At 42.7% G+C, this 16,765-nt stretch overlaps 2 protein-coding genes across 2 annotated transcripts in view; both read right to left on the bottom strand.

The window, feature by feature from the left end:
• Positions 1-3,134: 3,134 nt before the first annotated feature.
• SARC_07816 (hypothetical protein) lies at positions 3,135-3,396 on the bottom strand (the record flags this gene model as incomplete). The annotated part of the gene is made up of 2 exons (XM_014298231.1): positions 3,135-3,287; positions 3,343-3,396. 2 exons carry the CDS (start codon positions 3,394-3,396, stop codon positions 3,135-3,137), a joined length of 207 nt encoding a protein of 68 aa, XP_014153706.1.
• A 10,033-nt stretch (positions 3,397-13,429) lies between these two features.
• SARC_07815 (hypothetical protein) overlaps positions 13,430-16,765 on the bottom strand; it is a 4,762-nt gene continuing 1,426 nt past the window's right edge. Inside the window, exons 2-6 of the mRNA XM_014298230.1 lie at positions 15,677-15,863; positions 15,183-15,469; positions 14,374-14,517; positions 14,069-14,145; positions 13,430-13,711 (exon numbers count right to left, since the gene is read on the bottom strand). Of these exons, the coding sequence (XP_014153705.1) occupies positions 13,567-13,711; positions 14,069-14,145; positions 14,374-14,517; positions 15,183-15,469; positions 15,677-15,863 (840 nt within the window). The 3' untranslated portion in view covers positions 13,430-13,566. The remainder of the gene's footprint in view (positions 13,712-14,068; positions 14,146-14,373; positions 14,518-15,182; positions 15,470-15,676; positions 15,864-16,765) is intronic.

Here is a 16,765-nt window from a genome sequence, read left to right as displayed (position 1 = left end):
GTCTTGAGCTTTTGTTCAAACTCTTTAGACTCTTCTAGTTTAGATAAGAACTCGGTTGAGGGTTTCCACTTAGTGGTATCTGCAGGACCGATGAGACAAACGATGGTGTGTTTCCAAGGTGTCTTATTAATTAGAATAGGATCCTTGATACAAGAACGTGTCGGTTTCACGGTCGACATAGATAGGTTCGTCTTGTATCATATTAATTAAATCACGTATTCATGGGTCCGAGCTACGTAAGGGACAACACAGCATAATGGTAGATTTAGCAATATTAACATAATTTAACAACTGAGCGATAAGTTGCCAAGGTGGGTTAGAAGCCTCATCGATTTCCATACGATCATAGACCCTGACAGGGTTAGGTTTGTCGAGAGGATGGCCGATTGTAGCTTCCGAGCTATCGAGATTAAATTTTGAGAAATGGTAACCCTGCTGGCTGGTAAACCAGTGCGTCCCAGGTTTGAAACCCGGCTCGGAATATTTTTTTCTTTGGTATAGGAAGAATATCGGCCACGTGGAATATGATCTAAGGGTCAGAAGCTGCGGCAGCGGCTAGCTCCTTTAAAAGCTTATCTTTGCGGTTCAAATGGCGTCGAGATTGAGAAGATCCAACCACTCATTGTCGAGTTATGGCGTCCCCAACATTTGCGTTTTCCGCCCCAACATTCAGTGGCGAGGCATTCAGTGGCGAGGCATTCAATGAAATTTCACGAAATGGAACGCCACCGTCTTTTTTAATAGGTGGATTGAGCTGATTTTTAGTAGTAATAAACCGTCGATCTCGAGACGATTCCTACACTTGTTCAGGAGATATAACCTTTCCAATATCTGACTTTTCGCGGTCAGATGGCGAGCTGAGGCCCTGGGCTGCACTACTAGGAGACACACGGACGCTGGCGAGCCTTTCCGCGGTAGTTGAGACCTCCACTTCCAAGGCTTTAGAATCCGACGAGTCATCATCAAAGTTTTCCTCAGAACCAAGCTCAGAAACGGCTTCCTCTACAGCTTCAACGGCAGGCTCAGTACCAGACGGACCAGCGTCCCCAGTTACCTCAGGAACCTCAATAGGCTTAGCAGGCTTAGGGCTGGCGGCTCCCTTGCCTTTAGAATTTCCTTTAGCCAAAGCGATAGCTCAAGAATAGGAAAATTAATAAAGTGTAGGTATAGTGACTAGCGTGTAGCTAACTTTAGGGTAGTATTGGCCACTATGAGGTAGTATAGAATACTTACAGTCCTGTCGGTGGATAGTAAGCAATTGTTGGACAGTCTAGAAGCAGTACACTACGGTAACTACTAAATAACTGAAAAATACGTAAACTTCGATGGATATTTCTATGTTTTAAACTATGTTATATAAACTGAGATACAGTTTAAGTCAGTTAGGATTTAGTGGTAGCTTGTGTAAGAATGATCGGGACTGCCTCTTGGTAAGAGCCTTAATATCCTCGATCACACAGGACGTACCTCTAGCTGTTTTTTATGGAATAATTTTCACTAGAAGTACTAAGTGTTCATGACCACATGTCTAATTTGTAGATAGACATAAGAACGTAAGTCAAGTTAATACATTAGCTAATATAAATAAAGTTCCATCTAAAGAAAAGTTAAAAAAAGAAAAAGACTTAGAGATTGGCGGGAAAACCAAAACCTGTAAGTAGTAGTTCAGAGATTATAAAATCTAGTTTATAATATTCTACATCTACTATCGTCTCAAATAGGTCCACGTAAATGAGTCATACCAAATACTCAGGCTATTGGAGCCATCAAAGTGAATTTAGAACACTTTGAAAATATTGGAAAAAGAACTTGTATCAAATTATTTTAAATACAAATAAAACCAATGTGTTATCTCATTTGATTTTGATATTTTAGACTGACCGGAGGCCGTATTTCTACAGGTCGAGGATTCGTAGCAGCCCTTCCGCTGGTCCGTACAAAGTGAGATACGACCGTAGTAGGTTCTGATGCGTCCGGATTTCGGCTTGGAATAGTCGCGCGCGGGATTGGTTGCGTAGGTGGTACATTCGATGGCGGTATCGGTTGGTCCGGAGGCGGCAGCATTGTCGGCATTTGTTGGCGCCGATGGATTTGTTCTGTTGGAAGTAACTGAAGATCGAGTCCAAAAGTGTGGTCACCACAGATACCGTAGTCCGGCAGCTTATAGGTCTAGAGGGAGGCGGGGGTGGTAGGCCGGTGGTACGCATGTTCTGTACCAGTTGAGCCGAAGAATAGAGGTAGTCCAAGTGCCACGTATTACGCAGGGTAGTCTCGATCGTGTTCATACGTAGTCCGTGACTTGTAGATGCGTGGCCATACTTCCGGGCTTTGAAGTTGAAGGCCCCCCCAAACAACATCTGGTTGGAAATTGCCAATCTCGGGGGGATTCATGTATCGCCTGACGTCTTCTTCGGTAAGTGATTTGAGTGGGAGGCAGAACACGGCCATATGAATGCCAAAGCACACAAAGAACACCTCGTCGGTGAGGAATGTAAAGGTTGAATTTCGATGAGTGGTGTTTGGACAAGATGCCAATACCACACTACCATATTCTACATTACACTGCACGGCATGTGGTGTTAGGTCAGGTTTCAACCACACACATAATATCAACCTGACTCAGAATCGATATACCGTTCAAACACTCATCTGTATGTGCTGCGTTGTCCATGTTGAGTCCGTGTGGGTTGAAGAGCGTCATTCTCATGGGTCCTAACATTGTTTATCATCGGTCAACACTACTGGGCTCTTTTCTTTATTAATGTCAGCCACTCCTATATTGTTTCCTGTCGTCGAAGAGTCTGTCGTGGAAGGTTGAGGCTGCGTATTGGTATTTTGTCGGGAACGCCGTTGGTGCGTGGAGTCGTTCGGGCTGCTCACGCGCTGGTTCTTTAGCGTTTGCCGGTATTCGCGGGTTAGGAGGATGTCTGCGTTAGTGGAGTCGACAAGGAGGCTCAGTAGTGCATCCATGTTGCGGGCAAGAATTTTTGGCGCTCGTTCTTGTGTGCAGCGGGCCTTCAGCTTGGTGCGGAGATAGTGGATTAAAGCTGTTTTCGTAGTGTCGGGATGTTGTTGGGAGCGGGGGTCGATGGTTTTATCAAATTGATATTTCCACGTAAGTGTTGCATGTCGTTTTACCTGGGCGACAGCGTCGCTAGGAACGCAAAGGCGGACGACACTGGTGGAGCTCCCGCAGCGGTGTGGTTGAGAGGCCGGTTTAGACGGAAGATACCAGAGAAAATGGTGGCGATCGAGGAGTGGTTGGGCGTGCCAGTATTTTTCAAATACTGATTGTGATGGGGGCTTGTCGTTAGGGAAAATTGCCCGGAAAAAGAGCCATACCGGAGCTATGACATCCATTTCGTCAAGAGTTTTGTCCGGCAACGGGCGGCCCATCACTTTCGTCAAAAGGTGTGTGGGTACTGGCGGCTGCAGTAGGAGCAGAGAAGCTGGTGGGGTCGGACGTTTTTTGGGGCTCACTTTTGCGGGGTTGTCCACTTTTGAGCGATAGCTGGGAGTCTCACTGCTGTCTACACCAAAAAAAGGCAAATCTCGTTCCGCATAGGATCGTGATTAATAAATATAGCAGTAGCGCCATTCCCAATGGCACTTCTGACTGAGTTCACTTATTTCAGACTTAGCACTCTTTACTAAGCATTACTCGGTTTTGACCACAGCCTGTTTTGACTCTTGCGCCACACCCATTCGCATCCCATCCGAAGTTTGGCAGGATATGCAATTATGGTCAATTATGGTTCAGAGCTAGTCAGGGACAGCCCTCCTTCCCCGCCCTCGTTTTGAAAACCTCACTGTTGCTGTGGACGCATGTACTACAGTAAAGGGAGGCGGCGGCGGTGGTTATTTTTCTACTGGTCAATGGTTCTTCCACAATTGGCAAAAGCACTATAAGAAGCACTATCATCACAAGACAGGACATATTACCGCACTATTCTCAATCACTGCCTTTGATCTTCTTACAGTAGTATACGCTGCTGCTATATATTGGACTCCTATGTCGGGGACAACACGCCGTTGCAATACTTTCAGAACTATGGCACAGTAGCTGTCATTGCCCTCAAAACGAGCCCAATCCCAGAAATGCTAAGCTTACTTTGTCTTCTGACAGAGACAGAGGTTACAAACGATGTACACATAACATGTGATTTAATCTCAGGCATAGAAAACACCAATATCAGGTGCAATTTTACGCAGTGAGTGGCACACGGCGCGAGCGTTGTTCCCTACCATGCAATACGACGCAACAACTCTATTCGAACTAGCACAAGCACATGTAAGCATAGCTTTGTAGATGTAAAGTCGCCGGGGACCTCCTAGCCTTGTTTTAGACAGCTCCAGGGTCTGATGGTTTATCAGCAGAAATATAAAGCTCCATATGCTGATAGTACCAGAGAATCAAAAGCGATTTTACATTTTGTTGCCACTGCCTGGGTAACGGTCTTCGTGTAGCCTACCTTCCAATTACTTGGTGCTGAAATGTACAGTCTGGACCTTCAATAATTAATGTATACGGTGACATGTGACACCTCAAATACACTAATAACGATCATATAGTATTTTATTTCTGCAATGAGCTCGGTAGCCGGGGCTAAAAAAACAAGCATATGTGCAAGTTATAAACAATTATCCGATTTAATAAAAATAAACGATTGCGATCATTTACACTCGCTTAGTCCACTCATGATTTAAAGCTTTGAAAGGAGAAACGACAATTTCTCGGTAATTTGCTACTGTTTGATCTAACACGATCTTCGCGACTACATGATCACATTCGCAAATCGTGACGATGAGCGAACCATTGATAGCCGGATACATTGCTGCCGAGTATGGGTGTCTAGGTGAGAATGAGAAAATAACTTCTCTCAGTCTGCTACTATGCCCATAAAATTGCTTTAGCTAAAATACTCATGCATCTTGCAGTACCGAAGCAATGGAATCATCTCAATGTAGTCTATCGCATCCAGACGAACTAGTAAAAAATTGATTTGTTTGACACAATTTCGACTCTACGTTTTTTTTGTCTTCCACCCATCACAGTGCGCCCGTTTCGAGGAGGAGGAGGGAAATTGTTTGCCAGACCCGCAGTACTGACATCTGAAGTGCTATCCCGTCATCACTCAGCACTCAACGCACGAACTAGGGCAACACACACGCAGTGTTTAAGCCCACAATAAAATCCCACTGTATCTGACGTCAGCTCAACAAATAGTCGACGATAGGTTTCCCTGTTAACATGCGTTACTAAGTTGTCACTCAATTGATCCATGTCGACGCGCTCCTTTGAACGCCAGCAGACGCGTCATAAGACCATGACAGTAGTTGTCGATGTAGCGACAGACGTTCCAATGAAAATAAAGGTTGAAGGTTTGCATACGGCATGAAACAATGTGATACACCAGTGCACGCGAGATGCCAGATACATTGGTAGCCTTTTTTTATTACTAGCAAACGGATAACGGATTCACAGAGTTTCGTACATATCAAAACGAATCAGGTTATCAGGAGCTGGTGCTCCCGACGAGCATATCGCATTGAAGCTGCTAATAAGGGTTCTCCTGACAGAACACATCTAAATGATTATGAGGTCACCATTGCAGATGTAAAGTTTATCGAGTTTCTGCATTGCGGCTTTGTCCTGGTCATGTTGAGAATAGTTTAGTCAAATATCTTCAAACTGCATCCTATATCTTGGTGATCGTTGACAAATAAGATGCGTAGATAAGCATGTACGATTAAATGAATTGACTTTCATTTGCTGTTTTATGGTAAGTTTGCACAAATACTGGCGCCTAAGTACACGAGACAAATATTATTATAACAATGGATGTACACTGGACACGGAATTCGGCAAGTTCACATATACATTCTTTGAGCCCCCCATTCTATTTTATTCGTTTGTTTGCTTTTTAAAACGTTTGTAAGTAGAAAGTCGAAACGCTGTGAGTGCGGCGGAAAATCAGACCCAAAATATCTTTTATAGGTCACTTGCGCTACACTATCATAAAGTTAGTATGACTACCATGCATTATTTTTAACAGTTTTTAAGAGCGAAGGCACGAGAAGTAAGGGCAAGACTTGATGATGTTCTCATGAACCGCTGCCAGTGGTGTAAAGAACATCCATTGATCGACATGCCAGGATGAGGTTGTCTGTGTTCACGAAACATACACCTCCATATATGCTTTCAGTTTGCAATTACCCCAGTTTATGAGATTGAACCATATAATTGTTAGAACTTTTAAAACTATATTTGCACTGCGATAGCGTTTGTTTGTGTAGGGATGCGGTTTGATGCCAGATTTTGTACCAAATTTCATGATGTCTACTGTTTGTGGACAAAGTACCGTAGACGGAGATATAGGACCGGACCAGAATCCGGACTGACAAGAGGAATTTAGGACCGGACCAGAGGACCAGACCTAAGGGAAATAATGTAGGACCGAACCAGGGGCTCGGGCCTAAGAGGATTTTATTGAGGAACGGACCTGAGGACCGGACTAGATAGTAGAATATTAGTTTAGTGAGAAAGAATAATGACTCATCGGATGTCATCATTATGTAGTAACTAGGAGATCATAATCTTAGATACGGTGATTTTCACAATCTGCCGTTGTTAGAGAAAATCTCGTCCCACATAGGAACATGATTAATAAATACAGCAGACGCGCCGTTCACAACGGCACTTCTGACTAAGTTCACTTATTTCAGACTTAACACTCTCTAGTGTCACTTGGTTTTGACTACATGATTCGTTTGTGCAATGCAACAAGCGTGTTCTTTCTGTAAACAGACCAGTCTATGAGATTGAACCGTGCATCAACTGTTTTTTAACCCCATTTAAACTAAATTTTCACAGCAATAGTGTTAGTGTGTGTAGAGATGTGGTTGGGTCACATTTTATATATATGGTAGAACTCATGAGCTCTGCTATGTTACAATAAAGAAAAATATCCCTGTTACTTTGAGCAATGCAACAAGCGTACTCGGTCTGTAAATTACTCACAATTTATGAGATTGAGCCGTGTACGGAATTTTGACATCAAATCGGTGTCTGTAACACAACCGTTGGAGCTAAAAATAATAACTCTCCTAAACTGAATCACGCTAGCTTGATAGTCTGTTTATCCACTTGTATATTGTGAGTGGTGTACTGATTCTGGCACATGTTACCAATACAAGTAAATGTGGTTCAAATACTTTTCTGCAATGTATTGAGTGACCCCTCAAGCGAAACAACGCCAACACTTGCAGCCCGAAATAAATTTTTGGACTCGTTAATATGCAACATCACTTTAATTTCAATCTTTGTGCGTCTTTTAAAAGCACTCTACTGCAGAACGGGCTCATACAAATAAGAATCTGATATATTCTAAGTTTACGTACACCCATAATATTAATAATAGCATCAATTCTTTTCAAAGAATAGACTCATATTTCCAGTTGGAATACATCATGTATATTATCCAGTGTTCTTTTGTAATGTAATCAACTGCTGTCGCTAAAAACACGCACAGAGACGTATATAAATCATTTATTAGACTGCTCGTGCTTATTTTATATAGTGTACTTTCTATTTAATCTGTATCTGGGAGGTCTTTCTCTGTGCTGAACTGAGCTGAGCTGGGCTGAGCTGGGCTGGCTGAGCTGGGCTGGACTGAACTGTGCTGGCTGGCTGGCTGGCTATGCTGGCTGGCTATGCTGGCTGAGCTGGGCTGGGCTGGGCTGAGCTGGGCTGGTTAGCTAGGCTGGCTGAGTTGCTGGGAAGTAGTATAGGTTGGTAGCACGAGAGTAGACGGACCTGATAAGTTGTTAGCGTGCGGTGTGGGGGACTAATAGTGAAGTGCTGGTGTATCAAAAGTATGGTGCATTCGGATGAATTTATTTATGATCTCACCCTCAGTTATATACTGATGGTGTTTGTACTAGTGTTCAACCACTTGGGTTGGCCAGGGTAAAAACTCATATGATCAGTATGAGAAACCTTATGCAGAACACTTTAGCACTCGGATATACTTTCCAGAAATAAACACATCATATTCTCTGTTACTACACTCAGTATCGGACCTCGGCTCTCGGCTAGCCGGTGGTCCGTATTCTATAAATAGAATAATCTGAGAAGAAGTCTCAAATTACTCTTACGTTCTCTCGGGCTGACTCACCTATACTTATATTAATTTGAGAACAAGTCCCAAATTACTCTCGGGCTGACGACGTAAAACGTTATTAACGTATATAGAAATACATCTACTACTGTAGTCTCTCAGAAATAATCTATTGCAAGACAAGGTTTTAACATTTGCATTCGAGGTCAATAGTGGGGGGTTCCTTGCCCATACACACAGTGCAGTGCCATGGACTAAAGAGTGTGTTAGAATTCGACGAGGCTGTTTCAAGCCCTACTGGTGTCAACGTCTTCTTAAAGTCAGTAGGTTGATAGACGAATATGTAAACTGGCTCATAGGGTATTAATTATACATATTCAGATACGTACACATATATGTGTACCTGGGTGCTAGTTGGTGGGTGTCCGTAAACGATATCCTCTATACCTATTCAGTAGTGCTTTAACGAATATAAATGATTAGGGTGCAGCGGGTGGGTATGTGGTAGTAAATATGGATGAGGAAGTGTGTGCACTTCATTTATTCGCCTAGAAGTATGAAAAGAACATAGAGTGCAGACCGGAAGCTCTACCCACGAATATGCAAGTGTCTGTTGAATAGTTCAATATTTTACAGATACGCACATATTAACAACTTTACTGGTGCTACTCTCGCTTGATCTATACCGGATTGTGTCGGAGGCTCTACATAATATCAAACAACTGTTGAATCGGCCGGAATCTGAGGCGACGGTGACAGAGCGATAGCTCTCCAATGGCTTGATGTCGATGCCCATTATGCCAGCGATAACATTATCCGGGATTTTCAAGCTGAACGCGCTATACAAAATCCCTGACGATATGCATACCACTGTACATGTTTGTCGGCTATGCTGGCGGAAACATCAAGGAACCTGGTATTCAGCTTGGCTACCTGAGAGCGTTTTCCTCTCTATTTCTTTTTCTTCAATTGTGGAGGGAGTTTGATGCCGGAACAAACACACAGTAATCGAGAATGAATGTGCGGGTTGTGTGTCATCGGGCACCGGAGAACCAAAACAAGGCGATTAGGGCGCGCCAGCCCTCATGTAGACCCGTCGTATCGAGTAGCTGAGTGAGCCAGGAGATAAGACCGGCTTGTCGGGTACTGTTGTGAATGGGTTGGCTTGATTCCACAGTGGTACATATCCCTGTGCCGTGCGCTACCAGGCTGTGCCATCAGAGGTGACGAGGTCATGGTTGCGCGCATAACTGTTGACTGCTGTGCGGATCTGACGGGTCTGATCTGATGCGCATCCCTCATGAGGACATAATTCCAGTAAATGAAGGAGTTTGGTCTCTGGTTTGCACTGTGGTGTTGATGTTATGCTTGGTAGCATAATTACTCTAGAGTTGGAAGGCTACGGTGGTTTTCATGAGTAACCGCAGACAACACTCCATTCAGCAGTTGGTTCCACTGTCACCACACTGAGCGCGATATATGGCCGCATTGGCACGCTGCCGCTGGGAACGTAATAAAACCGCTCCGCGTAATAGTGTAGGGAGAACGACTATGACCAGTTCTTCTGATACTGAAACTGGGTAACGGACCACTCCAAACTAGAGTATAGTTGACTCCTCGCCATGACGAATGACGTGAGGCCACCATTGGTCCTCATACCAAATTAGAATAAGGATTACTACTTGGCCTAAGAAGCGATTGAGGTGTTCCAAGATCTGACTGATCATCGTCTCTGGTTGAGCTTCGCGCCAAGGTTGGATCTCATTTGTCGTGGAATCGATTCGCGAACGTCACATGTCTGTGATAAGCTTTACATCTGAAAGTAGTAGCCGTCCGGGTGAGTGTACACTGTTGGATTCAGTGGAATGCGCCATTTCTGGAACAGTTGTAGAATTGTTTCCGATGTTACAGCCCAGTGATACTGGAGTAACCTGCCACTGTGCGAAAGTATACCGGCTTCTAAATTTAGTTTGCCTGGCATGTATTCGAGGGATACCAGCCAGGGAGTTTGTTCACGAGGCAGAACCACACTAGTCTGTGAGGTTGTGCATTCTTTGACTGGCTTCTCTCCTTGTGCAGCGCATAAAGCGCAATGCTGGCGTCTGTGAGGCAGACGAGTCGTGTTGTCGATATTTGTGTTGTTGGCGAAGAACTCGGAGGTCAGAACGAGCGCCTTTAATAAGCTCGAGTACGGTAATTTGGCAGAGTTTCTTTGTTGGGATTTGAGTCCTGGCAAATGTGTACGTTTTCTGCTGCAACCGGAGCGTGGCACCGAAAGCAGCTTCAAGTTGTCGGAGGTGATAACTGCTTGGTGGTCGGGCAGCCAAATTTGACGGTATTCGAGGATCTCCACTAAAAGTCAAACTCTCTCTATCTTATCGAAAGTCACTACAGATAGTTAAACTCGGTAGTAGCGGCTCTATAGTGTTGATTGCTGGAGGTCGGCAATAAAGGAAGACCAGGACGATCACCCGTCAGAGCCGGCAGCGTCTGCAGCCGACAACTATATGGCGACTATGCAGAAGCACGACCTCAAGCGGAGAACCCCCTTACCGGAGGCCTAAGAGCGATTGGCAAACTTGGGTGGGAGTGGGTATGCGGCGTTGGATATGCAGATCCGAGTTTTCTATTGCGCTCGCTAGTCTGAGGACTTTTGTGTTTGCTCGCAAGTCTATCAGAACGCCTAGATGCTGTAGTCTGGTCAAGAAAACTGCTCAGTGACATTTTACTGGCGCGAATTGGAGTTGAAACTTTATGAATATTGTTGTAATGAACCTAACATTCTTCCGACAGTTGTTCCAAGAGATCGTCGACATACAGTATTATTCGTATGCCTCTTGCTCTTGTTAATTTTTTTTTGCATTATGTTCATCAGTTGATTGGGCTATGCGGGGGAGAACCTTGCCATATCGGCAACGCTAAGCTGGTACGTCCAGGCGGGGGTTTGTAAAAGTGGTTCTTTATGTTGGCTGACATAACTGACTGCGGTATGCTTCCTGTCGGTGCTCTATGTAGAGCCACTTCCAGATTTTGATTTGTTTTAGACAATTTGCCAAACAATTGGCCCAAGACAAAATGTTTCTTAATTCTTAACAACTGAAGCCTTTTGTTTCTTGTACCAAGACGGAGTATCATCTGGTAAATTCTTCAATTCGTCTGGAAAATGAGCGTGGCCTTGACACCACACTGCCGTTGCGGAGCTCTCAGTTTCAATACCGGTGCTACAATCTTCGTTAGTTTGGGCCAGACACTCCAAGACGTTATTGAAGTACTCTGAAGTTGAGACTCCGGTAATATATGCAACCGAAGCCCGTGTAAAGAATTCCATCTTGTACCAAGAACAGCGCAGTTTCGTTCTTAATAGCTGCGCCACGAAGATTAACTATAATTGCTGGGGCTTGGTGGTTTACATGTATAGCCATAACAAGGGATGTTGATGATTGTTATAAGAGCCAACGCTTGTACTTATTAAGTAGTAGGAATTATGGATCAAGAAGTGTGCGCACTTCACCGTCCTTTATACTTCTTTTTGACCAGGATTATGAAAAGAACATAATGTGAATATTATTCGTTTCCCAGTGGTCATGCTGCTCGTTCTGTTTGCCTAATGGCGTCTTTACTCCTGATATAATATACTATGTGCAAAGGTCTTCTAATATATGATATGTTTACATTCTCTTCACAGCGAGATACAATAAAGCAAGGGAAATAGTATTCAGAAAGACGGCTGCTGATGAACCTAGTAATTGACGAAAAGCAAATGATATATTTGCCTACTCATACAAAGTTCAGCTTCAATCGACCGAAGTAAACATAAACAAACTACTTGTCATGGCAGCTACGAATACAAAAACACGGCAAATCTTATTATTTGTTATGAGCTTTGCATTTTAACTTAAGTATTGTCGGCTAATAATCGTTCGTTCATAGGCGTCCTGCCGCGATTATATAAGCAGTGGATGTTCGCCTGAATTCCTATGCTTATTTTCGTTAAGCTGAAAAGTTAAAAAAATTCAGGCTTTTGGTTTTGAAGTGTAAAGTTGTTCTATTGTTTGAAGCTGAACATATTATTATGTATACAAATAGTCCGGAACAACCAGTTGTGTTAAAGCCATCGTCAACGAGTGTAGATAATATGTCAAGTTGAAATAAAAGATAAAGATGATTGTCGCTTTTGTGCGTGGTATTGTTTTGAGTCGACAAGCCGCTAAACGGTACTCGATATCTTGGTAAACTTGACATGCACCGGAATGAAGTAAACGTGAGTGTCTTCGTAAGTGACCTACCGGTATCGCTAAATAATCATCCCAATTGTTTTGCTCTCTCTACGTCTTCAGAAATGCAAGTTGAAAGAGTTTAACAAATATCTCAGTGCGACTTGTGCCTCGACCCAAATTTACTTTTATGATTATTGAGGCACTACCATAATAACAATAATTGTATCTCATAAAATTGTTGAACGGCACCGATGACATCGCATGAATGAATCTTTACACAATACTTCATAGAACCGAATAAAACTATGACGGCACTCAGAATGACGTATACCTCCTACAATGATGTGAGACGATAATGTATGTATCGAGTTTGTAGGTACCAGTATAGAAAAAAATGGGTTACAGTAGTTAACTGCAGATTTGAAACTTTGTGGTGATCTCAATTAGTACTAGGTTCGAGCGTTCTATACTTAACACTTTGCTACATGAGACCATACGGATGCAACGCATTTATATATATATGGTCGTAAACTTTTGCCCATACCAATTTTGCGTACCAAAATAAATCTTGATTCATTGAGTTACCAAATGGTTCGTTCTGAATTTCTACCTCCTATTACTCATGTCATATATCATATACCCTAAAATCTACAAACCGTGACATCTGACATGACCATACATGTGTGGCCTGAGAAAATTCGCAGCCTGAAATTCAATTCTAAACATCTTTATTTGATATCTACAAAGTATAGTCTTGTTATTTAGCACAAACGGTCTGGGGAGTCAGGCAGTGGTATCACGTCGATTTATCTGGATTTGCAGTACATCTGCAGTGGTCAATGATTCTCTTATCAGACGAGCTCGAGTGAAACTTGATCAATTATAAAAATTATGTATCACATTATCATGTAGATTCGCCTGTAAAGACAAGCACTATCAAGCCAGTCCTACACGCACATACACACGCACCCGTTTATTATTTTTGGGACGCCTGGTCTATAACGACACTGTTTGTTTCCATATGCACGCGAGTCACTGAGGTGGGAATGGACCGACAGACTTAAGAGTTTCAGGAGACTTAGAGTTTCAAGAGCGTGGTCGATGTCCTGCATAGAGACACTTTATTATCATTTCAAACAGACCACTCACTCGGATACTACCCGCGCGTCAGTAAGGTCACACTGAGATAATGTTCCTTCTATAAAGTACACCACTTGTCTATATATACACTACTCTTCTCTGAAGACGGCGTCGGCATCCAGAGCGCTCGTGGTGGCAATGGTACCCTCCACTGATTTGGCCCATTGTTCTAGTTTTGTGGCCATAGTGCCGATCTGTACCCTATCCAATACACGCGGGTGCACCCAGAACACGCTGCAGAAAATCAGGACAAGAATATTAAGTCACCCGATCAGATAATCTTGAAATGCAATTGAGTCTCCATGGCAGGATTTGGAACGGAAACCGGAAGCCAAAATTGGGACAGTGATTGACCACAGGCACGACAGCAGTGATATAATTCTAGTTAAGAACAAAGCACAAGCACAGGTACACATAATGCATATAAAGCCCGTACAGTCCGTGTGATAATATGTTCCGATAGATGCCATATCATATGCACACCACACACACATGTACTATTGTTCCTAATGAATCACCCTCATGGACCTGAAAAGGAAGTGATATATCCAGTAACAAGGAATCCATACGAAGAGTACGAGTCTAACTCACCTCGTGGTCTCTGCAACTCCATCGATAGTCGCCTCGATTAACTTGCGCGATATAGCGGCCATGATCAGAAGTTCAACCTACACGAATACGATGAATGGAAAGTGTCAATCAAAACCCGAGTGATAATAATAATACACTGGGTACACATACACCGACAAGCGCAGTATAGTGTAATGTGCATGGGTGTCTCATAAGAGTTGAGGAAGCAATCGAAGCTTGTGCATATGTATGGGCCGACACACACACACATACACATACATTCATCGGCGTAGACATTCAGATAACTACAAGTTCGTGTAACATACCTCATTGTCACTAATCTTCGCAGCAGCGGCAATGTCTTTGAAGGCGATCACGCGGCCATCCACCGGTCGCTTGAAGATTAAATTGACCAACGCTGTTAGAGACATCTTGCCACGCACTGTGATGAGATTGGCAACCAAGTCACTCTGCAACGAATCAAGGAGTGAGATAAGAGGATATGGTGAGATAATAAGATATGGTGAGATGACAAGATACGGTGAGATAAGAGGATATGGTGAGATAATAAGATATGGTGAGTAAAAAGATATGGTGAGAGAAGAGGATACGGTGAGATAACAAGATATAGTGAAGTACTGCACATAGTGTGTGCTTGGTAGTTGGATAGCATGCCCCTACGTGAGTGCTTAAGGAACACCGAACAGTGTGCACACAGACGATCTCAAAGCATGTACCACAGCGTAGGTTCACCGAGTTTTAGCGTTCAGGGTTTTAGGGTTTTACCAAAGCGTAGGATCACGGACCTCTCATTATCCACACTTGCAGGGTATATACATATATATATATATATAATTATATATATAGAAACACAGTCTTGGGGCATATCCACCCGCAGAGAACATTACAGCGTGTATGGCACCTACACCATCCCATATCAACACGTTTACACGAAGCCTGGTGCAGTGCGAGTGCATGGTACTATATGTTATACTTTGTAATATATTATGTTATACTATGCATGGTACTATACTTCCATACTATGCATGAAACTATGTTATATTATATATTAGATATGATATAATAAGCAATATGTACGGCTATTGTACTGTACTGCATATGCATGGGGGCATACGTGCGTCATCCACTGTGGCTGGAGCTTCTCGTACGCGTCCACATCTCCGGCGTTGAAGGCTCTAATCAGCTGCAGCACCCACTCGTCATTAGTCCCTTCCAAACGCGTGAGAATTGGATGTGCCAGAAGCTCACCAAAGTTGTAGATATCATCAGACAACAATGCAGCCACAGCCAAGTCAGTCGCCTCTTTCTGCTGTTCCGTGGGGGAGAGGGTCGTGGGTGCGGCAGTGTCACTCACACAGCCCAACTGGCGTAGGGCATCTCGGTAGTAGTTGGTGAAGTTGCCTGGTAGGAAGGGTTGGGTAGGGTTGTCAGGGTATGTAACGTCTGTCCGGCTTTTTCAAGAACCTGTCCACTTTTAACCAAACAGGACAGGTACACGCGCCGGAGCCGTGCTACTATATACTCAACACAAATCCATCCACTTACACCTCATAGCCAAATCACGCCATACAATCAAAAGATACTGGCATCACAAAGCATCGCCCGTACCTCGTTGCTTCTCGTATCCGGAGGAGAGTGCGTAGAATTCTCCTCTGATGTCCAAGGGAACCATATCATTATTCTCTACCTCGGGCCTGGCCCCCTCCAAGATCGCCTTCACGGCAGTCAGGTCGCTTTGTTTCAGATGGTACTGCCCTATAGCCAGACTTAGAGACAACGACGCGTCTTTGTGTGTCTAAAGAGGCAGCACAAACAGAGGACGATGAGTGAGTTGGGGGTAGTATGCCGCTCCCTTGTGGGGGTTGCTCGGGTGTGGCTGGGGAAAATCCACCCTAATTGTAGCATTTGGACCTATATATACATACATACATATTTATATATATATACTGACACGTATATACAGACAAGTATATATATATATATATATATATACATATATATATAGAAACTTACATACATATACATATACATATATATATATATATATATATATACAGGCACGTATATATATAATATATAATATATATATATACATATATATACAGGCACGTATATATATATATATATATATATATATAAATTACACACACACACACACACACACACATATATATGTGTGTGTGCGTATGTGTGCATATATTTATATATATATATATATATACAAACACATATATATGAAGGATTTTAGATGCATACTTATAAACATGTGCTATATATATATATATATATATTTATATGTATATATGTATACACATAAATATACATAGATATAATAGATAATTATATATAAAAATATACTCCAACATATACTAATACACAGAAATACACACACACGAACACAAACATACATGCACACAGACACAAAGGTATATATATACCCACCCCCATCCAAACACCCATACACACACACGCACACACACACGCACACACACACACATCCATATATATATATATGGTAATTTAAATATATGTATTATAAAGATGTAGATTGATACGCATACGCATACGCACACAATATCACAAAAACACACAAAAACACACACACACACATATATATATATATGTATATATTCACACAAACAGACACACATATATATATACACACACATATATATATATAAAGATACATAAATATCA

This window comes from Sphaeroforma arctica (assembly GCF_001186125.1).
Source record: "Sphaeroforma arctica JP610 unplaced genomic scaffold supercont1.646, whole genome shotgun sequence".
Lineage (NCBI taxonomy): Eukaryota > Ichthyosporea > Ichthyophonida > Sphaeroforma > Sphaeroforma arctica.
The sequence above is the reverse complement of the archived record's forward strand: the minus strand, read 5'-3'. Positions and strand labels throughout refer to the sequence as shown.